This window comes from Gymnoscopelus microlampas, assembly GCF_963454915.1.
Source record: "Gymnoscopelus microlampas genome assembly, chromosome: 13".
Classification (NCBI taxonomy): domain Eukaryota; kingdom Metazoa; phylum Chordata; class Actinopteri; order Myctophiformes; family Myctophidae; genus Gymnoscopelus; species Gymnoscopelus microlampas.
The window spans coordinates 490,804-518,260 of NC_139950.1; the positions used below are offsets into that span (position 1 = coordinate 490,804).

Below are 27,457 nucleotides of genomic sequence, written 5' to 3' on the forward strand. Positions count from 1 at the left end.
GCGAAGCTTCTTTCTTAACCATTTGTTTTCTAATTTTCACTAGTTTGGGTCCCGGACAAACGGACAAAACGGACATCTAATTTGGGTCTTGAGCTAGAAAGTTTGGGGAACCACTGATCTACATCATCCAGCTCATCCTCTGTTTGTGTGTAAATACAACCTCACCACAGGCCAGAGAGCATCTCCACCCACAGAACACGCTTCTTTTACACTTATTGTTCCAGCCACTGCACCGATTAGTGGCCGAAGACATTAAGGACGATAGCCAATATATTACACATCACATATCGGGCATTTAATGTACAGTAGCGAAATAGGTGAACTAAATCATGACAGATGAACTGAATCATAATTAACAGATTAACTGAATCATGATAGATGAATTGCACTGTTATTGCACTGGCTTTAGTCAGAATATGAAGCCTACTTGTTTATTTTATGTGTAGGTAGGATATACTGTATGTAGTATTGTGTTGTTTTTTTCGGTCTTGTCTGTATTTTCTGTCTGGTTTAAATGCTGACCCTGGGAGCTTGAGCTCCAAGATTTCCTGTGCATTCGTGCAAATGGCAAATAAAGTCCATTCTATTCTATCACTTTTTAAGCTTTGATCGTTTCAAGGCTTTAAAAAAGTCTCTGCTTTGTCTATAAGTGTCTACGTGGACTGTCTCCTCCTCCAGTGTGTGATTTTATCCACAGGATGCCGCAAGTCTGACCGGGGTCTAAAATAAACCTCCTGCATCTGAGCTGCTCTGCCTTGGCCTGTCTGTCCTACCCGCACTGTCTGTGACACCTCTGTCTGTCTGTCTGTTGTTAATGACCTCAGACGTGGCGCAGTTTGACCCCTGTAGGTCATCATTCACGATGACACAAGCAGGAAGTTTAAAGGTTCAATCTTGACCCTTCTGCCGCTGCTAACCTGGAGGCTGTCTGTCTGTGTGTCTGTGACAAAGGAACACAGTTGCTGGACTGGGGGGCAATTAGAGGTGATGAGACATTACCATGTACCTTGAGCTTGTCTCAGAGGCCTGGGGGCAGGCAGACACACACATACACACACACACACACACACACACACACACACACACACACACACACACACACACACACACACACACACACACACACACACACAGACAGTGTTGACCCTGCGGGAAAAGCCACCCAGACTCATGATCATTAACTGCTTCAGTTCAGTTGAATGTGATGTGAACGTTATGCCAACAGCAGCACTTATCGTACAACCTTCACATTTATATTCTGACATCTGCAGGAATTAAATCTATACAAATAATCTCACAACTTCAAATGTTTCAGGCCAATAAGTCCCCAATCTGTGAAACAGTGTGAAAGGACCCCCCACACCATAATGCGTCGCATCATGACGCATTGTGAGCTTGTAGATCGGCTATTTTCAAATAGCCAAAATGTATACAGAGCTGAAGTGGTTAATGTAGGTTTCGTAATAAGAATCAAAATCTTCAAAGTAACGAACTAGTAACTAAAGTTTTCAAATACATGTAGTGGAGTAAAAGTACAATATTTGGATCTGAGACGTAGTGGAGTAGAAGTAAAAGTATTGGAAATACTCCAGTAAAGTACAAATACCTCAGAATTGTACTTAAGTACAGTACTTAAGTAAATGTACTTGGTTACTTTCCACCACTGCATGCTCGTCATCTCTAGCTCAGTCGCTAGCATCAATCCAAAAGAAAGGAGTAATTCATCATTATTGACATTGAATCATTTTACAATATCCCGTTCTATAACACATTCTTCAATAGCAAAACAACAAAATAAAGACAACTGGAGAAGAAAATCAGAGTTACAATGTAATTTATTGAGTAGGCACTTTCCATTCACACCAACAAAAACAACGGTGGAAAAAAACAAACAAATAATCAATCACATCATATTATGTTCATCTTTTCTTTTTGTTTTTACAGGAAAAAGAAAAAAAGAATATCAGGCAGCATCACAGAGACCCTCACAGTCCTACTGGGTTGCTATGGTTACGAGTGTAAACAACATGGAGTCTTGACTTGAACCCAGTCGTCCCAAACACAATGTGAAAGCAGTGGTTCTCAACGTGAGGGTCCAGGGACCCCCAGCGGTCCTCAAGGGTGTTCCAAGTGGACGCTTGCAGGTCGGTAACTCTGAGATTGTACAAATGGAACCATTTGTACGCTCTCAGAGTTATGGTGGATCCGGTTACGGAGTATTAGATATAATCTATAGCCGAGTCAAAGGTAGAATGAAGAGTTTAAAAAAAAATGTGTGTACATGAAACTACAGTGTGTAGTTTACAGACGGGGGGACGGGGAGGAGGGGCTACACAGTGTTTGTCTCCGGACAGACCCCAGTTTCAACTTCAACACACCATGTGTTTCACACACACATTATGAACAGGGGCGTAGAGCTACTTTAAGAGCAACGTAGAGTGGGGGAGCACGACAGCTATACCGACCACTTCGTTTTTTCTCCCCTCTACACCAAAAAGATGTTTGTGTAGAGGTGGTGTTGTCAGCTTGTAGATCTGCTATTTTTTTTTTGGCTCAAGTGCTTAATCGATTGACCTAAAAAGCAAAATACTACACCGCGCTACACCCCCCCCCCCCCCTCCAGTACACCCCTGATTTATATGAACACCACCACAGACTGATCAGAAGAGCTGGACCCATATATACTGTAGATCCATCTAATAACCATATTATGCTGATATGAGACTATAGACGTCACCTGGGAAATGTGTATATCCTAATATTGTGATCCTATAAAGAGTCGTCTTTCCCTTGTGTTAAACCCTGGGTGACAACATTATTGTCACAATATCAAAAAAGTATACATTTGATTTTATCCACATATGGCCCAGCGCTTACTGATCAGTACTTCAAAACATTATGGCAACAATGTTACAGAGAGAGCGAGAGCGAGAGAGAGAGAGAGAGAAAGAGAGAGAGTGTTGTGGGGGTACAGTAGGTCTGCAGATGCAGGAATTCAGGAATTAAACGGAGTACTTCGCCCCCCAAAAAATGACATTTGTCCAATCAATTATTAGCCCTATTTGACTAATTAAAGTTAACAGGAGACCCAGAAGCAAAACCATATTTAAAGAATTCTCTTTGAACCTGGATCATCAGTATAGGCTCATCAATGATTTCACTGTGAGAGTTTATATTATTATTTTATATAGTTTTGCATTGGTCTCCTACCACAGTGGTTCTCAACCTGTGGGTTGAGACCCCCAGGGGGCCCAAGATTACCTTTTTAATACCTCAAAAGAAAGAAATAAAAGAAAAAAGACCATTACTGCATCCAAAGTAATCAACAAATTATAGTATAAAAACTGGTCAAAAACATTAGTCAAATTGTCAAATAATATAAGAAAGAGGCAAACAAATTGAAAATAGCCGAAGTTTGTAGATCGGCTATTTTCACAATATTTATCTGTGGAACCGAGTCACACGAAAAATGTAAATGCCTCAATTCCATAAGCTTGTCAGGGTGGGGGGGTCCCCAGTTCAAATATGATTATTTTTGGGGGAGGGGGGGGGGTCACGGCATGAATTCAAGTCTTCATGGGGTGTGTCATTGGTAGGAAATAAGTCATTTTTGGGGTGTGTGAAGTACAGTATTTCTTCCAGCTTACTAGTGCTCCAGTTGTAAGGGAATGAAAACGAGGATAAAAGGCAGAATGTCAAGAATGAGTGGACAGAGAAGAAGGATGGAGGTTTGGAGGGTTTTTTCGTCTTTAGGAGGTTGATGAGGAGCTCTTGTCGCTGAAGTAGGCCTGCTCCACCCTCTTGCAGAAGGACACCAGGTTGGTGTAGCTCTTGACGCGCTCGGCCAGCTCCGTGCTGGTCAGGGCGGTGGTGAGGATGGTGAACAGGTGGCCGAACACCAGGGCGTCCAGCTCTGTGGGCCTGAAGGGAAAACGACATGAAGACACACAGACCACACCGTTAACCCTTTAACTCAGGGGTCTTCAACGTTTTCAGGCCAAGGACCCCCTAGCTGAGAGAGAGATGAGGCAGGGACCCCCTCTATATTGTATAAAATTGTGTTTCTTTGCCAAAAATAGCCGATCTACAAACTCACAACGCCTCGCGCTGTGAGGCGTTGCCTGACAATGACCCAACAATAATCAAAATCAATGTACGGAAAATCTATAATGCCTCGTATTATGGCCAAAATACGGCATACGTAATATGTTATACTCCAACAGTAGTAGTAGCAGTCGAATCAGACTGATTCGACTGCCAATCTCAGTCGAATCATGCCACAAAGAAATTAATGTTAAAAAAATCAACTATAGAAATCCTTAGTCGGGGGACAGGCCTAACTCATTATAAACTTAACCCATTAAGACCTGGAACTGTCATTTTTTTATTTTAGCAAAAAAGCATTATTTTACACTTTGGGCTATTCAAAAATAGCAGATATACAATATGTATATCTGCTATTTTTGAAAAATCGTGAAAATGTGTGCAATTCTTTGAATATATATATTTTAAAGTGGACATTTTTAACTCAAATCTTTGCTTCTGGGGGGTCCCTGGAACAAAATATTTTTATGGTCGTCCGCGGCCAAATACATATAATTGGCCAATCACAGCGCATCTAACTGACTAGTTGCCGCGCGGCCGCCTCTTAAAGGGTAAAGGGCTGGGTTACGAAAAGACCCGCCCCCACCTGCCTCTGATCGGCCTACCGAACGCCGAGGCTTGCCCTCCTCCAATATGGCGCCCGAGATACAGACGCCTCAGAGCTGGAGGAGGCGTCTACCTTATATGTCTATGCTGCGCACCGCATGAGTGAGGTTCCACCGTGCCATAGCTTGAAGGAATGGAACTTTCTGATTGGTTGCGAGCCCCATCCAATCGATTTAGCAAAAGAAAAAAAAAAATTGGATTGTTTTTTTATATAATTATTTTTTTTGATAATAAATCGGTAAAATCAGGCAAAAATAAGAATTAAATAACATAACCCTAACCCCGAAATAAAGTAACCAAAAACCGGAAAAAAAGTATCAAAATCCGCCCAAAACCGCAAATTATACGGTCAAATTATGCGCGCACGGGGCGGGGTGCCCATCCGCTCTCGCCTAGGCCCAGCCTATACTAGCGTTCTGGCTACGCCACTGGTTGCGAGGCCGTTTCAGACTGAAACGACTGAAAAATTACCGAAAATGTCATTTCACTGGACCTTTAAAACAAACTGAGGGGGACAAGCAACACGACCAAGAAGGGAAAGCTGATGAAAGAGTGGCACAGGGGAATTAAGCGTTAAAGCCACGATCCAGGCCTCTTTTTGTTTTTAAATGGAAGAAACAGGTACGTACTGTTTGTTGAAGAAATAGTGTTGTGTCCCCAGTCGCTGAGACAGAGCCTGGCAGCACTGACTGACATCTTCATAGACCTAGAACACAACACACACAGGTTTGTATTACTATACTTGAGAGAACATCTGGACAGCTATTTTTAATACAGTTTGCCATTTTTAACCGGAAGCCTAGAGCCGGAAAATAGCAGATCTACAAGCTCACAACGTGTCGCGCTGCGACACGTTGTGAGCTTATAGACCAGCTATTTTTCGGTGCGTGACACTGGCACTGAACTAAGTAGAAATCATGTTCAACTCTAATTCCAACCCAATGTCTAATCCTAATCCCAACCTGAATCTTTTTCCAATTATAAACATATCTCTACCAATCTTTTTTTTCTGGTGGCTGTAGTACAGATTGTATTCAGGATTTTTGATTACATTTTACCCGCGTTTTATAATGTTGAAAAATCCATCTGTACACTCTCAGAGTTACACACCCGTAACTAAGGGGCCATTTGGAACCCCATCAAGGAACCATGAGGGTCCCTGGACCACACTTTGAGACCCACTGGTGTAGCAGTGTTTCCAGTGAGCCAAGATGCACAAATATCAGCACCCTGACTCTGTTTGACCAGAATGGGACAGAGCCTTCATTAGTATCATTGGTAAATTGGTAACACCTATGATGGAAGTAAGGAAGAGGCCCAATTTCTTTTCAACATGGCCGCTGTGCATACAGCCTTATTGGCTAGTATCAGTACTTCTAAAAATGGTATTTCTCGACAACTTTATGCCGCTAACACAGCCTAGGCTCCGGCCGTTGGTACACAAGTGTAACCGGGTTGCTAGGTGGTTGCTGGGTGAATACTAAATTAGATGGTTGCTAACCTGCTCCAGGGTCTTGTTGCCCCAGCCAATAGCGTTCATCTTCTTGCGAGTCTCCCACTGCTTCTGGTATGCTAGGATGTGGTTGAGAGGCCACGAGTAGGGGCTGCTGTACCGGGGACGAGAGATCTGGAGGAAATGACAGACAAGCACACACACACACACACACACACGTGCACCGTAATCCATTAAGACCGGGAACGCATCTGTGTAATTTTAAGATTTATTTGGCTATTCAAAAATAGCAGATATACAAGCTCAAGCATGGCATATGAGCTTGTAGATCTGCTTTTTTTATCGTGAAAGTTTGTGCGAATATTTGAATATATATATTTTTTAAAGGGAACATTTGTAACTCAAATCTTTGCTTCATGGGGGTCCCTGGAACAACCCTTGAGATACATATAATTTTGGGTGGTCCTTGACATGAAAAAGTTTGAGAACCACTGATATTATAGCAATTTTTTCAGAAAAAAAAATATATATATTCAAATATTTGCTAAAATGTTCATGATTTCTTTTTTAAATGCAGAACTACAAGCTACAAGCTGCTAAAAGAGCAAATATACAAGCGGCTTGTATATCTGCTATTTTTAGTAGCCAAATAAATCTAAAATGACATGGATGTGGTCAACCCTCACAATAATCGCATATCGCAGAGATTTAAATTCATCGTGAAATTGTCCTGCATCATCAATTAGCTTTTGTTGAGCTGCAAATTTTATCTGACGGGTAGGACTCAAGCTGTTGTTGCTGACGGTTTTAAATCCAGTTCTTTGTCAATTGGTAAAGGTGTCCCTCAGGGTTAAATTTTGGGCCCCCTTTAATTCACTCTTTATGTTAATAATATTGCACTCCCCTCTCCGCACTGGGATGTCCATTATTATGCAGACAACACAATTTTATACAGTATAGCCCCAACGCTGGAAGTGGCCACTTCAAATTTGCAGACTGCCTTCAATAGGTTTCAATGGGCTCTAATTAACCTTAAGCTTGTTTTAAACTCCAACAAAACAAAATGCATGGTATTTACTAGGTCTCCAAATATAAATCCCTTTACTGGTATTTACACTCTTAAAGGTGAACAAACTGAGCTGGTCACATCTTATAAATACCTGGGCATTTGGCTAGATGCCAAACTCTCATTTAAGGTTCATGTGGAGAACCTAATCAAAAAACTAAGAGGTCAAATCGGCTTCCTTTACAGAAACAGGTCCTGTTTTTCTTTTACCAGCAAAAAGACTATTGTTCAATCTGTAATTATGTCTGTATTTGATTATGGGGATACACTGTATATGCATGCTTCACTCTCCACACTGAAGCCTCTGGATGCAGTCTACCACAGTGCCTTGCGTTTTATTACTGGTGATGATTATCTCACCCATCACTGTATTTTATATGATAAAGTGGGTTGGCCATCTCTCGCAGTGCATAGAGAGCAACATTGTATGTTATTTATTTATAAGGCCTTGTGTGGTAAACTTCCTTTATACCTAGCCTCGCTTTTGGAACCAAAGGTTACTGGTCACTCAACACGTTCACAAACACACATTAGATATACCAGTCCACGTAAGAGCAGTGAACAAGGAAAAACTGCATTCATGTATTATGCTCCACACAAATGGAACAAACTTCAGGACTCTCTGAAACTGGTGCGATTGGTCTCAATAGAGACATTCAGGGTGCTTCTTGAGGACACACTACATAGTGACTGTACCTGTTTCACGTAACACTGTTTATCTTGCATCTGATTTTTAAATCTCTGTGTTGTTATCCATGTCCTCACTGTATTGTCTGATTCACCGCCTTTTGCGATTATTTTAATGTTGTTTTATGCTTCTACTTTTCTTTTTTGCTTTATTGTCAAAGTTGTGACATTGTAATGTGATTCAAATGTTTGTTATCAGGGCGTCCTTGAAAAAGACAGCTTGCTCTCAATGGGTTTCCCTGAATAAATAAAGGAAAAAGAAAGAAAGAAAGAAAATTCAGCACCACTTAAACCCTCTACACTTGATAAAAAACAACCTGTAAAGAGCACATTTGGTACGCTCTTATTTTACTCTACACAAATCGATTCGCCAAAAATGGCAGATCTACAAGCTCACAACACGTTGCATTGCGATGTGTTGTGAGCCAATCTCCTTGTAGATTGGCTATTTTTGGCGAACGCTCCGCCCAGAATAGGGATGCTGGGGGTTCAAGTGGTTAACAAAAGTGTCCTTCTAAGTTTTAAGCATATTTTGATTATCACGTTAATATTGTGTTACTACTTTTTTAACCTTCTGTCAGTACCTGATGCTTTTTTACGCTATGTATTGTGTATGTACATATGTAGATATCTTTGTTGCATGTTTCTTTACCGTTTCATTTTCTCCTCGAGAACATTGACACACACACACACACACACACACACACACACACACACACACACACACACTAGAAGAAATACAGAAAAGCAGTCTTTGGAAACAAACAAACAAACAAACAAACAGACAGACAGACCTCAGTAGCTGTAGCGTCATCACACCATTGGATGTACAACTGTAGAGAGAAACAATGTATTCACATTAGGGTGCAATATATATCCAAACCCATATTTAGAACCAATAACTGACTCATAACACAATTATCCAAAAGCAATCTTCTATAATCTTATATATCAACAAATGAACACGAAAAGAAAAATGACTTTTTTAATGTGTTTTTTTTATTATCCAAAAACAGACTTTATCAAATGTAACTCAATATCATGACACAGAATCACACACCTGTCGTGCGATGATTTGTTTATTTTTGGAACACAGTTCGTATATGACGCGATATAAGATTTCCATATGGGGATTTCAATGGAAAAAATACTTCTGTGACCCATGGTCAGGGGTAGTGGGAGCAGTGGTGGAAAAAGTACTACATTTTTCTACTTAAGTAAAAGTATCAATGCTGCAAGGTAGAAATGCTCTGTCCGGAATTCAAAATGTACTCAAGTAAAAGTACAAAAGTATTGGTATCAAAATGTACTTAAAGTACCAAAAGTAGAAAGTACTCATTATGCAGAATGTCCCATTTCAAAAGTTTTCAAATGTATAAATGCATAAAAAACTTTTGAAAATAGCAGATCTACAAGCTCACAATGCGACGCATTGTGAGGTTGTAGATCTGCTATAACTTTTCATAAATCGTCAAAAATACTGGCACGGGGTGTGTGCGTGTGGTTTGTGCGTGCAGTGTTTTTGTCCATGAGGTGTGGGCGTATATGTGTGTGCGTGTAAACTGTGTGTGTACCTCGGCTGTAAGCAGCATGTTGTTGACCAGCTCCATGTAGGCTTTCATCTCTGCCCTCTGAACGTCATCTAAGCCATCTGACAGAGAATGACCCTGCACACACACACACACACACACACACACACACACACACAATTTATCCTCTTGTTCAATCAAACAAATGGATAGATTGACTGACTGATTGAATACTGTGAAAACAAGATTGGTAACAGTACAGGTATTTAGGGCTGTCACGATTACAAATTTAAGTTGACTATTAATTGTCACACTAACAATTGCGATTAATGATTTAATTGAACACTGGAACATATGAATAACAAATATTTCTGTTTGCCTCGTAATCAAAAAAGTGCACAGGGTTGATATGACAAATAACTGAAATATACAAAGAAATTACTGGCATTTATACATTTTATACTTTTAAAAAAAAGGTAAAAATAGCAATGACAGATCTGCAGCTTACAACGTGTCACTTTGTGACGCGTTGTAAGCCCTACAAACAGTCACAAAGTGACACGTTGTAAGCTTGTAGATCTGCTATTTCTGCTATTCTATGAATGAACATTTCTTGAACATGGAAACCATTATGAAAAAATAATTGTGATTATCTCAAATAATTGCGATTAGACTATTATGTAATAATTGCCACAAGCCTACAGCTATTACAGTTAAAGGATAAGACAAACAGTCCCAGGGGCTTGTTTCGATTGTGGTCCATGAATAGATAAATCAGTCCATCATCAGAATTCATTCATTAAAAATAAGAGATGTTTCCTTCAGCATGTCTGTCTGTCTGTCTGTCTGTCGGTCAGGTCAAGGCAGATGGTTGTCTCACCTACAGTCAAGATGTCTTCATATCCCTATTCTGAGGTGAACATTCCCTCTACACCACAGATTTGGTGTACAGGGGAAAAGGAGGGGTCCTGGTATAGGGCCCTGGACAACTCTTCCCAACGCTGTACCATAATATATATCCTGTCTCACCATTGTCCTGTCTCATCATATAACCTGTCTCACAATTGTCCTGTCCAATAGAAATGCTTTGAAAAAAGCCAAAACATTTAAATGTTTGGAATGTTTAAACACCTGACCCACAAGCTGAGGAAATTGTAATACTTTTACCTGTGTGTGTGTGTGTGTGTGTGTGTGTGTGTGTGTGTGTGTGTGTGTGTGTGTGTGTGTGTGTTACCTTAGCCTTGGTGAACTGAACTATCGGCCCCAATTCAGACACCACCTGATTCCCCACGTGGACAAATGGAACCTTACCTACAGACAGACAGACAAAGAGACAGACAAGGAGACAGACAGACAGACACAAACAAACAGAGAAAGATAAGGTTGAGGTAAGGGCTTTGGAAAATAAAATTATTTCAGTTATCAACAGTGCTTTAATTTATTTTTACCCATTAAGACCTGAGGTCCTTTCTACAAATGCCTTCTAAATTCATAAGATTGTAAAATATATTTATATTGTATTTTTGTATTCATAACGCATCATAGAGAACAAAACTAGAAGGAATGTACAGAGTAGATTGCTGTATTAACCCATTAAAATCAGGAAAGCATGTGTAATTTTAGACTTTTGCGTATTCAAAAATAGCAGATAAACAAGCTCTACATCTCCTGTTTTTGAACATTTTTGTAGTAGTGTGAGAACGACTGATTTAGACGGCCTTTGTCACCAGAAGGTGACATGTATTCAGCAGTGTGTAGTTGTGTTGTGTAGTTTATATAGAGTGTGTGTTACTCACCAGAAGGTGACATGTATTCAGCAGTGTGTAGTTGTGTTGTGTAGTTTATATAGAGTGTTTGTTACTCACCAGAAGGTGACATGTATTCAGCAGTGTGTAGTTGTGTTGTGTAGTTTATATAGAGTGTGTGTTACTCACCAGAAGGTGACATGTATTCAGCAGTGTGTAGTTGTGTTGTGTAGTTTATATAGAGTGTTTGTTACTCACCAGAAGGTGACATGTATTCAGCAGTGTGTAGTTGTGTTGTGTAGTTTATATAGAGTGTGTGTTACTCACCAGAAGGTGACATGTATTCAGCAGTGTGTAGTTGTGTTGTGTAGTTTATATAGAGTGTGTGTTACTCACCAGAAGGTGACATGTATTCAGCGTTGGCCTTGCAGGTCACCTGCACCGGTAGAGAACACATCCTCAGGTAGGCCTGCAGGGGGCAGCACATACAGTAGGATCATTATACTTTAACATATCAGCCACACACACACACACACACACACACACACACACACATCATAGGATATAAGCACACGCACGCACACACACACACACACACACACACACACACACATCATAGGATATAAGCACACGCACACGCACACGCACACACACACACACACACACACACACACACACACACACATCATAGGATATAAGCACACGCACACACACGCACACACACACACACATCATAGGATATAAGCACACGCACACACACATCATAGGATATAAGCACACACACACACACACACACACACACACACATCATAGGATATAAGCACACTTTTGGAGCACACTTTTGGAGCACACTTTTGGAGCGGCCGACTGGAAGGATTTTTGACACGGATCCACATCCGGCCTCTCCTTCTCAGAGACTCCTTGGATGATCCCAAAGTTTCGTTAGAGCGCCCCACGTGGGCCCCACGTATATAAAAAAAATGGGTCAAAAACGGTCCGGACCGTTTATGGCACATAACAACGCATAGATTCTCAAAAACGGTCCGGACCGTTTATGGCACATAACGCATGGATTCTCAAAAACAGTCCGGACCGTTTTTGGCACACAATGTGTTAAGACCGGGAACGCATCTGTGTAACCACTTTATCCATATTTTATACTTTGGCTATTTTCCCGATTTTTTTCTGAAAAATCATGACATTTTTAGCAAATCTTTGCATACATATATATATTTTTTGGGGAACATTTTGAACTAAAATCTTTGCTTCTGGGGGTCCCTGGAACAACATATTTTGAGATGGGGGTCCGCGACCAAATACATATCATTTTGGTGGTCCTTGACATGGAAAAAGTTTGAGAACCACTGATATTATAGCAACATAGGTTTTTTTCAAAAAACTGTTAGGATTTAGAAGACATTTGTAGAATCCCCCAGAAGCAAAGATTTGAGTTAACATTTTTCACTTTAAAATGGCGCAAAAATATGTTTGGCTGAATAATATTTGAGTAATCTGTCGGGAAGCCAAAGATTTGTTTGTGGGGCTAATGAAAGAAAATGGGCCTGATTCCCTAAGCTTGGTTACGCCGAGTTTATACGCACATTTTCCTGATTCATAGGTTTTCTCACTCAGGCTCATGTCTGCTCAGAACAGACTTATATGCCTCAAATGTATCCGTTATTAGAATGGCTTCATGCAAAATCACTAAAATATTTATATGCCCAACATTTGTCATCACATAGAGAAAACAAAAAAAAGATGTCTGTTAGACAATCTATTGCTTGGATGCATTTTATAGACATGATGCAAAGTCTAACCAATTTGTATTTATTTTTCAGTTGACGGATTTAGAGCTGAATTATTAGGTTCCTCAGCGTGTTTGCCGTTTCTGCAAGTGTGGCCATAGTTTTGCATATTTAGACTGGGACGGCGGATATGATTAATTCATAGGATTAATCACCTTGATTACTGAATCAATAAAGCACGATCTGGTCCATAATCGGATAGCAGCGTGCCATGCCCTGGATTCCAAAATTATCATTTTTACCGTGAGGGTGAGCATTGTTCAGTAGAAAAGGCTTAGGCTGCTATAAAATATCCTTTCCACATTTTGTTTATTATTATAAACCTATTATTTAATCGTGGGGTTAAACTTCTTATTCTAATACACATGAGAGCCACGTTCAGTTGATGCGTTGGTTAGTTCCACTTGCCTTTTATGGCGTCAAATGGGGCGTGTGGAACTTTCATGAATCCCATGTCCGACTTTGCTTAAAAAATATACACCAAGCATTACACTCAAACTTTTCCCTGGACCAAAGACAGAGTGTGTGTCGACTTGAGTTTTGGGCAAAATCTTTATGAGTAGTAGCGAAATATGCGTTAGAAGATAGCGCCAAATGGTGGAAAATCTTGAAAGCAGAAATGGGCGGGGCCTTTATGAGAAGTTGCGTCATGACCCAAGGAATCCATGAGCTTGTAGATCTGCTATTTTTGCAAATGTGTGCAAATCTTTGAATATACATATTTTTAAAGCAAACATTTTTAACTCAAATCTTTGCCTCTGGGGGTCCCTGGAACAACATATTTTGAGATGGGGATTGAAGGCCAAATACATTTTGGTGGTCCTTGACATGAAAACGTTTGAGAACCACTGATATAGCAACATAGGTTTTAATGGAAACAGGTCTTAATGGGTTAATTAATATATAGTTTTAAACTTTAAGATATCAGTCTCACACATGAACATCATAGGATATCAGCATACATAACCATTACGATTGAACACACACACACACACACACACACACACACACACACACACGCTCACCTGAACAGCGAGTGATGAAGCACAGTCAGACAACAGAATCTGATCTTCTAAAGAAAACAAAAACAAGCAAATGTGTAAACAATATATTGTTGTAACATTAGCCATGTAACATACATCCTAGATACACAGGAAAACATACAAGCTCATACAAGCACACACACACACACACACACACACACACACACACACACACACACACACACACACACACACACACACACACACACACACACACACACACACACACACACACACACACACACACACACACACACACACACACTTACCCTTAAGTGGCTGGTATAAAGTGGCATTTTCAGGCCATGGTTCAACAGCTGAAAATAAATAAATATGTGTATAAAAATCTATATTTGATGAAATAGTAAAAAATCAAACACTCTAGAAAGGGCAAATTAGACTAAACTAGAGCTGGGAAATAGATTATATTGATATAGTGATATGGAATTTTGTATATGATTGTATCATCATATGTCTTCCTGGTTTTAAATGCTGCATTACAGGTAAAGTGAAATTAATTCAATTAAAATTAATTGATGAATGAATACCGTTTTCTGAACTTATCTGACAGCTCTGACTGTTCATTTACCTTTACCAACTTAGCTATTATAGAGATGATCATTATTATGTGATTATTTTTTAAATAATCATCCCCACAATAATAATAGAGATGGGTGTATGTTTCTGTGTTATGGAGTGTGTGTGTGTGTGTGTGTGTGTGTGTGTGTGTGTGTGTGTGTGTGTGTGTGTGTGTGTGTGTGTGTGTGTGTGTGTGTGTGTGTAGGTCTATCACGATTAGGACATTTTATTTTACCATTAATTGTCATTACAAATAATCAGTGGTGGAAATATAATATATAACATAATTTTGGGGGTCCGACTCCTTGACATGAAAAAGGTTTGAGAACCACTGATTATAGCAACATAAGTTACAAAAAAAAACTTAGGATTTAGAAGACATTTGTAGAATCTCCAGAAACAACGAATGTCATTTTATCGTCTACTCAGGCTTTTGTGAACCCCCCAGACAGTTTTTAAGTTGCTTGATTCAGTATTTAGATATTTGATATTGATTTTATCAGGCACGCCCCCTTCCTATACAAACCCATTGTAACTTCAAACTCCATTTTTAACATGTTAAATTCATCAGAAACACCCGTCCTTCGTTCTGGTGACTCATCCTGCTCTCCTAATACGTGAGGGGGCCGGGTTTATTCAATTTCTTAATTTATTAATTCATTTTGTTTTATTTTATTTGTATTTATTTTTTCTAAAAATGAATGAAAAAAGTAATTTAAAAAACACGGTCTCCTCACGTATTAGAAGGACAATATGAGTCACCAGAACCAAGGACGGGTGTTTCTGATGAATCTAACATGTTTAAAATGGAGTTCAATGTTACAATGGGTTTGTATAGGAAGGGGGCGTGTCTGATAAACTGAATATCAAATATCTAACTACTGAATCAAGCAACTTAAAAACTATCCGGGGTGCTCCCGGGGTGTCTGAGTAGACGATAAAATGACCACATGTTTTTCAAGTGAAATATCCCTTTAATGGATTAAAACGTTTGGAAACCACTGATCAAAATGCCATTAATAATTGTCAAAGTGCAGCTGCAAGTTAATAAAATAATAATGTAAATTGTACAGTAAATAGTACAGTAAGGGTATAAAACCCACAAAAACGTGAGTACTTTTCCCCCCATTGGTATAGAGTATCTGTTATGAAACAGAATGCTAACTGTCATCCATATTTAGCCCTGAAACATGACTGTCATATCATGACAGTCATGGAACCACTTGTTCCTGGTTTTTGAAATTTCTACATTTACAACCACTACATCTACACAAACGTTCAGATTTCAAATATAAAATGCTGACCCCACGGCCACTGATGTAATAAGTTAAAAAGCCGGGATCTAAGTACCCGTATCTTCCGTATTGTTCAATAAAAAAGCATTTTAATCCGACCGGCAGCCATTTTTTCATAGTTATAAAAACGTATCAGAGTGCAGTACACCTCCCAAACCGATAGGGTCACGTGGTTGAAAGCATAACGGAGAAAAGTCTAATAAAATGGCCACCGATCGGATTAAAAAGCTTTTTTATTGAACAATACGGAAGATACGGGTACTTAGACCCCGGCGCTTTAACTTGTTACATCCGTGGCTTTGAGGTCAGCACTTTATATTTGAAATCTGAACGTTTATGTAGATGTACTGGTTGTAAATGTAAAACATTCTCAAACCAGGAACAAGTAGCGCCATGACGCTTGTGACAAGACGAGCGTCGTGTGAACCATGGCTAATCCATATTCACATAATAACCGTTAAAAGTCCCAATATTAAAGCTCACCTGCCATCTGCGACACGAAGGCTTCTGCTGCCAGAGACATGACGGATCACACTGTCTGATCAGATTAAATAGAGATAGAGTATTAAGTGTGTTTAGAGGCAGATTATTATAAATGTGTGTGTGAAATGTAGAGGTTAAGGACAACAATCGCTGGGCTTGTGCGTCGCGCTATTCGCTCCGTGGAGTCACCGTGGAGCTTCAGGAGATTTGTTCCGCTTTCACGGCTGTCGTTGTCGAGTGGTGACGCATTTTTGTACTTAAAGGGATGTTTCACTTTTTTAAAATGTGGTAATAGGCTCTATTCACAGCAGCCATATTATGAAGACATTCACAGGTGTTACCAATGATACTAATGAAGGCTCTGTTCCATTCTGGTCAAACAGAGTCATGGTGCTGATATTGTGCATGCTGGAAACACTCTGTTACACCAGTGGGTCTACAGTTGGGGTCCAGGGACCCTCATGAGCTTCCAAATGGCCCCTTACAGGTGTGTATCTGTGAGAGTGTACAAATGGAACCAAATGGACCCGTAAGGGTCCATTTGGTTCCATTTGTACACTCTCAGAGTTATGGGGTTCGTGGAAACCACTGTGCTACACTAAATGGAACAGAGCCTTCATTAGTATCATTGAGGTAACACACCTGTGAAGGAAGTGATAATATGGCTGCTGTGCATAGAGCCTATTTTATCGTCTACTCAGGCTTTTGTGAGCCCCCCGGACCGTTTTTAAGTTGCTTGATTCAGTATTTAGATATTTGATATTCGTTTTATCAGACACGCCCCCCTTCCTATACAAACCCATGGTAACATTTAACCATGTTAGATTCATCAGAAACACCGATCCTTGGTTCTGGTGACTGATATTGTCCTTCTAATATGTGAGGATATGCATAGGCGTGTTGTGAGTTTGTAGATCTGCTATTTTCAAACATTAGTACACTTACTTTTGGTACTTTAAGTATATTTTGATGCCAATACTTTTGTACTTTTACTCAAGTAATATTTTGAACAATCTTTACTTGTAACAGAGTATTTTTATATTGTGGTATTGCTACTTTTACTTAACTAAAATATCTGAGTACTTCTTTCACTGTTGAGTATGTGAGTGAAAAAAAGAACCATTGGGGGCCGCCAAATCTTTGTGCGATTGGATTTTCTTTAGTTTTTTACATCAACCACTTCATAGCATCCCTACTCTGAGAGGAACATTAGCCGAAAATAGCAGATCTACAAGCTCACATCGCGTTGATCTGTTGTAGATCTGTTATTTTCAGTCAACAGGTTTGGTGTAGATTGTAGAAGGAAAAAAGAGCAAACCACGTACAGAGCCACAGGTCAAATTGACTTAGTAAGTTAACTTTCTCTGAAACAAAACTTGATCAAGCGATAACTGATTCTGTGATTGAGATTGAAAACTACAAACTCTTCAGAAAACATAGGAACAGAAACGGGGGTGGTGTTTGCATGTATGTTCATACTGACAATGTCTGCATCCTTCGGGAAGACCTGATGGATGAAAACATTGAAGCTGTGTGGGTCGAGATCATTTTTAAACATGCTAAACCTGTGCTAGTCGGTACCATATACACAGGGGTGCACATAACTGGTGCGCAGGTGCGCATGCGCACCCAAAATAAAAAATGCGCACCACATCAGGCAACGCGAGGCGCTTTTGCGCACCAACAGCTGGGACAGGAATTTCCAAGCTTTTATTTTTTAGCAAAACTAAAAAATAAAAGCCTGGAGATCGAGGCTAGGAATTTACTTCCTGAAGCCACACTCACACAATCACTCTAAAGCACCCGTCGGCCCCATGTACAGCCATTAGGCGGAGGGGTAGAGATATGACTCGCGTCGCCTCGCATCGCCTCGCATTGCCTCGTGCACGCAGCCAGCAGCGGCTGTTAGAGGCACTCGTCACCGATGATGAACGCACCGTAATGGTGCAAAATATGCCGTGAACGTCCCAATCTGGCGGATGAAATCAGCGCAGCAGCACAGGGCACCAGACCTTGTGGGCTTTATCTAACAGCGTGAGAAAAAAAACGGCGAAAATCGGCGGAGTTTAGAAGCAGATCGTCCTTTTTTTCTCCCCCCCCCCCCCCCCCCCCCCCCCGTTGACAAAACTGTCCGGTGGGCACCGTGCTGAACTCCCCCCCCCCCCCCCCCCCGTTGACAAAACGGGACGGGCTGAACCCCCCCCCGTTGACAAAACGGGACGGGCGCCATGCGCACCAAGTCACATGTCCAGGTGCTCTTCTGCGTACCAGACCTAAAAAGTTATGTGCACCCCTGCATATACAGACCTCCTAACCAGACTGATTTCTATGATAGACTTGATGAATGCTTAGCTAAAGTGGACCATGCGGAGACGATTCTTCTTGGTGATTTTAACACTGACATGCTCCGCAAGGAAGCGTCAATGTATAAGACATTCAAGGCGTTTTGTGATCGGCATTCACTCCACCAGCTGATCACTCAACCCACAAGGCTGTGTGTTTCCTCTCAAACTACCATAGATCTCATTCTAACAACGGACAAGGAAAAAATCCTAAATAGTGGTGTTTCTACCTGTGGCATATCTGATCACAACATGATCTTCTGCACCAGAAAGAAACGTAAACCTAAGACCGGTTACCACAAAACAGTCACAATCAGAGACCTCAAAAATTATAAGAGTGAGGACTTAGATCACAGACTGAAGGAACAGGATTGGTCCGACGTTCTAAACAGCACACAGGTAGACGAATCCTGGCTTAGTTTCAAAACCAAATTCATTCAAATTTTGGACAGTGTGGCTCCCATGAAAACCATCAGGGTCAAAACCCGCTCGGTACCATGGATGAATTCGGACATCCTTACCGCCATGAAAGTCAGAGACAAAAAGTGTTCTGAGCTTCATAAAAGTAGGATAAAACTAGCCAAATGTTTTAACAAAGGTCTCGAATCCCACGTAGCTAAACTTGAAAAGGAAAAAAACAAGCTAAGAAACAAGGTAAATAGCATGCTCCTGTTAGCAGAAAAAAGCTACCTCGATGACAAGATTGAGGAAAATCAAAAAAAAACACGAGAGCTTTGGAAGCTACTCAAGAACCTCCTAGGCTGCAGCAAAAAAACGAAAACCAGGCTTTCAAACTTAAGCCTCAAGGTGAATGACACTCTCATTTCATCCAAACACGAAGTGAGTAAAATCCTCAACATATTCTTCACGACCGTAGCCTCAGATTTGGTTGAAAAACTTCCTCCACACTCTGGGAGATATGGTGAGGAGTATGTTGTCTCATTTTACGAAAAACAGGGTGTTTGCAAAGATGACTTTAAACTCTCCCCTGTGAAAACAGAAGAGGTGTTTAAAAAATTGAGTGCTCTTCACCAACACAGAGCCACAGGCCTCGACAATATCCCCCCCAAATTTCTAAAAGACTCAGCCGCCTCCATTGCTCCAATCCTTACCCACATATTAAACCTCTCCACCATACAGGGACAGGTCCCTAACGACTTCAAAAAAGCAAGGGTGACCCCTCTGTTCAAAAAAGGAATTAGACCCTGGCAACTACCGCCCTATTTCTATTCTAAGCTCCATCTCGAAAGTCATGGAAAAAATAGTCTATGAACAGGTCGACAAGTATCTTGCCGAGAAAAACCTAATCTACAAATTCCAATCTGGCTTCAGAACAAACCACTCCACTGACACATGCCTTCTTTATTTGAACGACTCTATCAAACAAGAGATCGAAAAGGGCAAATATTGCGGCATGGTCATGCTGGACCTCCAGAAGGCTTTTGACACCGTTAATCACCCAATTATGATCAATAAGCTCAAAGCAATAGGTTTTGATGACACGTCAGTGAACTGGATGAGATCCTACCTGGAAGGGAGGGAGCAAGTGGTGGAAGTAAACGGCACCCAGTCCCCCCCCCTCCCAGTGACTTGTGGTGTTCCCCAAGGAAGTATACTAGGACCCTTACTGTTCCTGATATATGTGAACGACATGTCGTCAGCCTGCGACTGCAACCTGTTCCTGTTCGCAGATGACTCGGCCCTGCTAGTCTCGGACAGGGACAGGCTGCAGGTTGAGAAAACTCTCAGCTCTGAACTCAACAAGATCTGCATCTGGCTCTCCGACAACAAGCTCTCATTACACCTGGGCAAAACGGAATGCATCCTCTTTGGGTCCACTCCTAACCTCAGAAAGGCAGAGAGCTTCACGATCAAAGCGGGTGATGATATCATCAAAAGAAAAAACGAAATTACCTACCTGGGCTCTATCTTGGAGGCTGACCTCTCTGGTGACAAAAATGCTGATAAAACGATCAAAACGGTCCACAAAAAAACACGCTATTTGCGGAGTATTGATCGTAAAGTCAGTAAGAAGACTCTGAAGACTCTTGCAGTGGCCCTCATACAAGGTCATTACGATTATGCATGTACTTCGTGGTATCACAACACCTCCAAGGCCTTAAAAACAAGGCTCCAAACATCCCAAAACAAACTTGTAAGGCTACTTCTTGGCCTCAATTACAAAACCCATCTAACCCCTGATCATTTTGATAGGATTGGATGGCTTAGGGTTGCGGACAGAGTACAGCAACTTGCTATGGGCCTGGTCTTCAAGATATACCACAACATTGGGATCCCCCTGTATTTGTCAAAATACTTCCAAAATGTTAATGATGTCCATGATCACAATACCAGAGGCAGCTCCACAAACCTTGTCCAACCATTTTTTGGCTCAACAAAGGGAAGTAACTCGTTCTCATGCTATTCATCAAAAATGTGGAACGCCCTACCAAAAGGAGTAAAGGAGTGTAAAACCCTACTCTCTTTCAAAACAGCCCTAAAGATACACCTTCAGGAGGCTGCAATTGGAAAATGGCCCCTGTCTAAGTCCTAACCTAACCTACCCCCCTATCCCCCCCCCCCCTCTCTCCTTCTCCTTTTGTACATATTTCTCACTCTTCATACCAGTAACCTGTAAACTGATTGTATGACATTCTATAGTTGTGTATATCTGTCTGTCTCTTATATGTCATCATGATTTGTGTGCATGGGGAACTCATTTGAAACAAGCTCAGTGCTTTTATGAGTCTTCCAGTTTAGTAGACCTTGTATTGTGAATTTGTACTTCCATGTACTGTTGTTCTCATGTCTTACTAAATAAAGTACATCAATCAATCAATCAAGTATTTAGGGTCTAAGGGGTTACAATGGTGAAATAAACAAAACACATTGATTTACACAACGCTGATGATAGTCAACGAAGCTGTCTATGAAATCGAGGACATTTTTTAATCTGTAACACAATTGTATACATTACAATATGTAGTGGGGGTCCCCTCTTCATCTATCTCTCTCTCTGCTAAGGGGTCCTTGGACTGAAAAACGTTGGAGACCCCCTGTTGTAGAGAGTGGTTGCCTGGCTGGTGGAATGGTGTGTGTGTGAGAGAACCTTTCACGGTGACAGTGGAGTATAAACCAAGGATCTGACTGTGTTTTAGAACAGGGGTCTTCAACGTTTTCAGGCCAAGGACCCCCTAGCTTAGAGAGAGCTGAAGCAGGGACCCCCTCTATATTGTATAAAATTGTGTTTCAGATTTAACTTATTTTGCTTACTTGGTCTGCTCTTTTTTTCTCTCTACACCAAACACCTCTTTGCCAAAAACTATTTTTTGGTAAAGTTCTCCTTAGACAAGGGATGCTAGGGTTCAAGTGGTTGAGGTTAAAAAAAAAATCATATCACACAAAGATTTGGCGGACCCCCTGTAGTAACTCTGAGGACCCCCTAGGGGTCCCGGACCCCCTGTTGAAGACCACTGTTTTAGAGTGCTATGGAGCAGAGAAGTCGGGTGGTTTAGACCAGTCGTTCCCAAACCTTTTACTGTAGCTTGAGACCAAAAAGAGACATTTGACGTCTCCCTGGGACCCAAACTAGTGAAAATTAGCCTGGCATGGCCAGACTAATATCTAGACGCAGTGATATTAGTCTCTATTAGAATCTCTGTGTGGAACCTGCATTTTCCGATTTCCGGTTCCGTTTGGGAAAACAATGGTTTAGACCAGTGGTTCTCAAACTTTTTCTTGTCAAGGAACCCCAAATTGACACTTACTAGCCCGCGGACCCCCATTTGAAAAGATAAGCCAGGGACCCCCATAAGAGAAGGTTTTTACGGCTCTAGCAGTGATTCTCAACCATTTTAATTTCAAGGACCCCCCAGTTTGACATGCATTAGGCTGCGGACCCCATTTAATGGCATCTCTCTGGGACCCCAATTTATATTGTAAAATCAATGTTCATGTAACTCTGAGAGTGTACAAATGGAACCAAATGGACCCTAACGGGTCCATTTGGTTCATTTGGTTCCTATCCATCATTTAGCTGGGGACCCCCTGGAACCCCCTCAAGTACCCCTGGGGGTCCCCGGACCCCACTTTGAGAACCAATGGTTTACTGAGTGTCCAACCTGAGACCACTGGAAGGTCAGGGGTTCAATCCCCCGCCTGCCGAGTCAAACTAAAGACTATGAAAAAAAAAAAAAAAAATCCTCCCTGCTTGCCACTCAGCATCGGATTGGGGGATTCGGGGAGCGTTCCTGTGACATACTAGCATCATGTCCAGGATCCAGTTCTACTGGACCTCTTCTCCACTAGTCCCCTACCTAACATTTAGTCTAGTTTTTATTTGTTAACGAAATTGTAAGTATATTTAGTCATAGTTTTAGTCATCATCTAGTTTTCACTTCATTTTTATGTCGTTTTCATCAATGAAAAAAGGGCGTCGACGAACATTTTTCATGACCCCCCGTCTCTCCCTGGCTGTCTGAGCCAACATTATTTGTGACTCTGGCAAGGGGAAAAAAACTAACTGGTGAACCTTGAACCTTGAACTGGAAGAAACCTCAGGCTGAACCAGGCTCTAGGGTCAGAGGTCATCTGCCTTGACCCTACAGAGAGAGAGAGAGAGAGAGACCTCATGTCTGTCTCAAACTAGGTTTTAATGTTAAAAGGCGCTGCCTATAATGTTTTCAAGGCAGATGGTTTGAACATCACAGCCCTATTGTGTTTTATTTATCATCAATACTCTTCTACTCATGTGTATAAGTAATATTGCGTTAATATCACATTATCAGCATGGACATAGTTTTATTAATGGCTTTTTTAAAGATTTCATTTTGTCCATTGTGCACTAGTTACACCTGTCTGCTGTCTGCCCTTTTATGATCCTTCCCTGTGTTGTTTCCTTTGGCTGTCCAGGGTTCTCTTCAGCGTTGTCTTGTCTTGTCTTGTCTTGTCTTGTCTTGTCTTGTCTTGTCTTGTCTTGTCTTGTCTTGTCTTAAGCATTAAGATTTGCATTCTATTCATCTTAAGTATATAGGCCTAATTGTTCCCCTAAATCAGAGCTACAGTGTTAAGTAAATATATTTTATTTTTTTTCGTGATTTTATGTTTGAAGTTTAATTTCGGTGTGCCACATGATTCCTTTGTTTGGTGAAGTATTTACTAAATATATCACGTCAAGCATGAAGTATTTTCCCAAACACATGTGTTTTAAGCTGAGGATCCAGTCTCTGTCTGTCTGTCTGTCTGTCTGTCTGTCTGTCTGTCTGTCTGTCTGTCTGTCTGTGCATGGGGGCAATTAGAGGTGATGAGACATTACCATGTACCTTGAGCTTGTCTGAGGCCTGGGGGCGCACACGCACACACGCACGCACGCACGCACACACACACACACACACACACACACACACACACACACACACACACACACACACACACACACACACACACACACACACACACACACACACACACACACACACACACACACACACACACACACACACACACACATTGACCACTGACCATTGCTGAAAGCAAGGAGTGAGGAAGCTGTTTGTTTGTTCGTTTGTTTTGAACTTTTCCCACATTTAAGCTGTTCATTATTAGCATGTTTGCCTCTCGCTGTGAGATCTATAGAAGTGGTTCTCAAACATTTTATGTCAAAGACACGAAAATGTATATGTATTATGTATCAGGCCACGGACCCCCATCTGAAAATGTCTTGTGCCAGGGACCCCCAGAAGAGAGGTATGAGCAATTCAAAATTATTAAATTATTAATTTTCCTAAAAAAAAAATCAAGATTTAAAAAATAGATGATCTATAAGCAACGCGTTGTGAGCTTGTAGATCTGCTATTTTCACTAGTTTGGGTCTCGGTCAAATGTCTAATTTCTCTCTTTGTGAGAGTTTACAAATGGAAATAGATTCTATTCTTGTAAGAAGCATTGTGGAGGTCAAAGGTCAAAGTTGTATCTGCTGTCAATTAGAATGAACACAGGCTGCATGCTAAACAATGCATCTCGTTGTTCAATGGATTCATATAAAAATAATAATAATAATGGCTCAGATTTATATATTGCTTTTCTAAGTACCCAAAGCCACATTACATAAGGAAAGGAAGGAACCAACTGTATTAAGAAGGGGGGGGGGGAGCAATAAAAGATAAGCGCTAGATTAAAATCTGTAAAAGGTTAAAGAGGTGGTGCCATGGTTTTGCACTTTTTCTGTTTTTCATGTGTCTATGAGGTTGATAGAACTTCATCAAGCCCCCTGGTGGTGTTTTTATGGTGTTTTATGTCTTCTCTGACTATTTTGAATTGAGACTGAAACCTGAGGAGGAGGAGGGACTAGGACAGGTGGGTGGTGCTAAGGTGGTGGAGGAGGTGGTAATGTGAGAACCAGGTATACTTAATGAACTGGAACCGTGTCCACATAAAAACATAATTTCAACAATTTCTGTAAACTTTTTTGAAAAAAATCTTCCTCCTAGTATAACCATAATACCTGATGATTATGTTTTAGGGGGGGGGGGGGGGGGATCAATGAAAATCACGGGGGTCTTTAAGCATGGATTGGAGAGAACATCTTAACTCCACCTCAGCTGATTGTAAAATGTAAAACTGGAGAACGTGCCCAATTCTCCCTATATCAGACAATGCCCTCTGAAAGGCCCAGTTGTACTGATCTGGTACAGTGGTTCTCAATCTTTTCAGTCCATGACCCCCCAAAATAATCATATTTGAACTCCCCCCCACCCTGTAAACACTTGGAATAGTTGGGGTGTTCAATTTAATTTGACTCGATAATATTGTGAAAACAGCAGATCTACAAGCACACAACACCTCGCGTTACTTGAGAGGTGTTGTGAGCTTGTAGATCGGCTATATTTAAAAATGTTGCCTCTTTCTCATATTATTTGACAATTTGGCCAATCTTTTTCTTCTCTTTCTTTTTGAGGTATTAAAAAGGTCTTAAAAGTCCTTAAATTGTCACTTCACTGTCATCTGGGGACCCCCAAAAAATCATGTTGACAGGTTGAGAACCACTGATCTATAGCCTACTGCTGTTAGTTTCTGACTATTATGTTATTAAGTAATTACTATTAAGTAAATATTACTATTATATGTGCCTATAATGTTATATTTTGTTTAATCAGGAGCATAAATCCCAATGAGATTAAAAATATTTGTTTCAATTAGCAGTGGTGTAAAGTAGTAACTAAGTACATTTACTCAAGTACTGTACAATTTTGAGGAGTATTTCCAATTGTCTATACGTTTACTTCTACTCCACTACATCTCAGAGGCAAATATTGTACTTTTACTCCACTAAACTTATTTGAAAACATACATTATCCACTTTTTCCCTATGTTAAAAAATGCAGATCTGATATTTTCAAACATTTTAGTACTTTTACTTTTGGTACTTTAAGTACATTTTGATGCCAATACTTTTGTACTTTTACTCAAGTACATTTTGAACTATGGGGCTTTCACTTGTAACAGAGTACTTCTACAATGCAGTATTGATACTTTTACTTAAGAAAAACATTTGAGTACTTTTTCCACCACTGGTTAATATCCTCAGTGCTGTTGGCTTAATGAAGTCATGTTTCATGTTGCTACACCACTCGCTACCACACGAGGTCAGTGGTGTTCCATTGCAATAACCTGTTCTCCTATTGTGTTTTACATTCAGACCAACAAAATGAATGATCGTTCTGACTCAATTAAAGAATGAATAAGCAGTTACATCAAATATATGAAAAATAGAGGGTAACCTTTGGACCAATCATGTGCGCAGATTGAGCAGCAGCAGCAGCTGTGTGTGTGTGTGTGTGTGTGTGTGTGTGTGTGTGTGTGTGTGTGTGTGTGTGTGTGTGTGTGTGTGTGTGTGTGTGTGTGTGTGTGTGTGTGTGTGTGTGTGTGTGTGTGTGTGTGTGGACAACTGCGGCGGGTGATGGATAGGTTGCGGGTTCGAATCCGTCACTGTCAAACCGACTGCTGCGTCTGTTCCGACGGTTTCAGACCAAACCACGTCTCAACCGGATGTCCTCAATTACCCCCCCCCCCCCTCTCACACACACACACACACACACACACACACACACACACACACACACACACACACACACACACACACACACACACACACACACACACACACACACACACACACACAGTGGTGTAAAGTAAGTACATTTATCCAAGTGCTGTACTTTAAGTACAATTTGGAGGTAGGGCCTACTTTTACTTTACTGGAGTGGACTTTTACTTCTATGCCACTACATGTCAGAGACAAATATTATACTTTTAGGCCTATACTCCACTCCATGTATTTGAAAACTTTAGTTACTAGTTACTTTGTAGTTTGGATTTGATTTGGATTATTATTACAAAACATACATTAACCACTTAAGCCCTATTTCGGCCATTTGAAAATAGCAGATCTTTGTGAGCTGCTATTTAAAAAATATTTTTATACATTTGAAAACTTGAAATGGGACATTCTGCATAATGAGTACTTTTACTTTTGGTACTTTAAGTACATTTTGATGCCAATACTTTTGTACTTTTACTCAAGTACATTTTGAATTCCTGACTTTTACTTGTCTTTTTATATTGTAGTATTGATACTTTTACTTACGTAAAAAATGTGAGCACTTTTTCCACCACTGACACACGCACCACTGACGCACGCACGCACGCACGCACGCACACAC

The 27,457-nt window shown here is 40.7% G+C and overlaps 1 protein-coding gene and 1 long non-coding RNA gene across 2 annotated transcripts in view; both read right to left on the reverse strand.

Moving 5' to 3' along the window:
* Positions 1–27,457, reverse strand: part of LOC311058935 — a 236,375-nt gene that overhangs the window by 186,313 nt on the left and 22,605 nt on the right. The gene's annotated exons all lie outside the window — the stretch shown is intronic.
* On the reverse strand, positions 1,818–16,560 carry mtx2 (metaxin 2). Its single transcript, XM_084076488.1, has 10 exons — positions 16,396–16,560; positions 14,308–14,355; positions 14,021–14,067; positions 11,587–11,659; positions 10,680–10,756; positions 9,491–9,583; positions 8,711–8,749; positions 6,212–6,337; positions 5,340–5,416; positions 1,818–3,921 (listed from the first exon to the last, which is right to left on the reverse strand). Exons 1-10 carry the CDS (start codon positions 16,433–16,435, stop codon positions 3,750–3,752), a joined length of 792 nt encoding a protein of 263 aa, XP_083932614.1. The 5' UTR covers positions 16,436–16,560; the 3' UTR covers positions 1,818–3,749.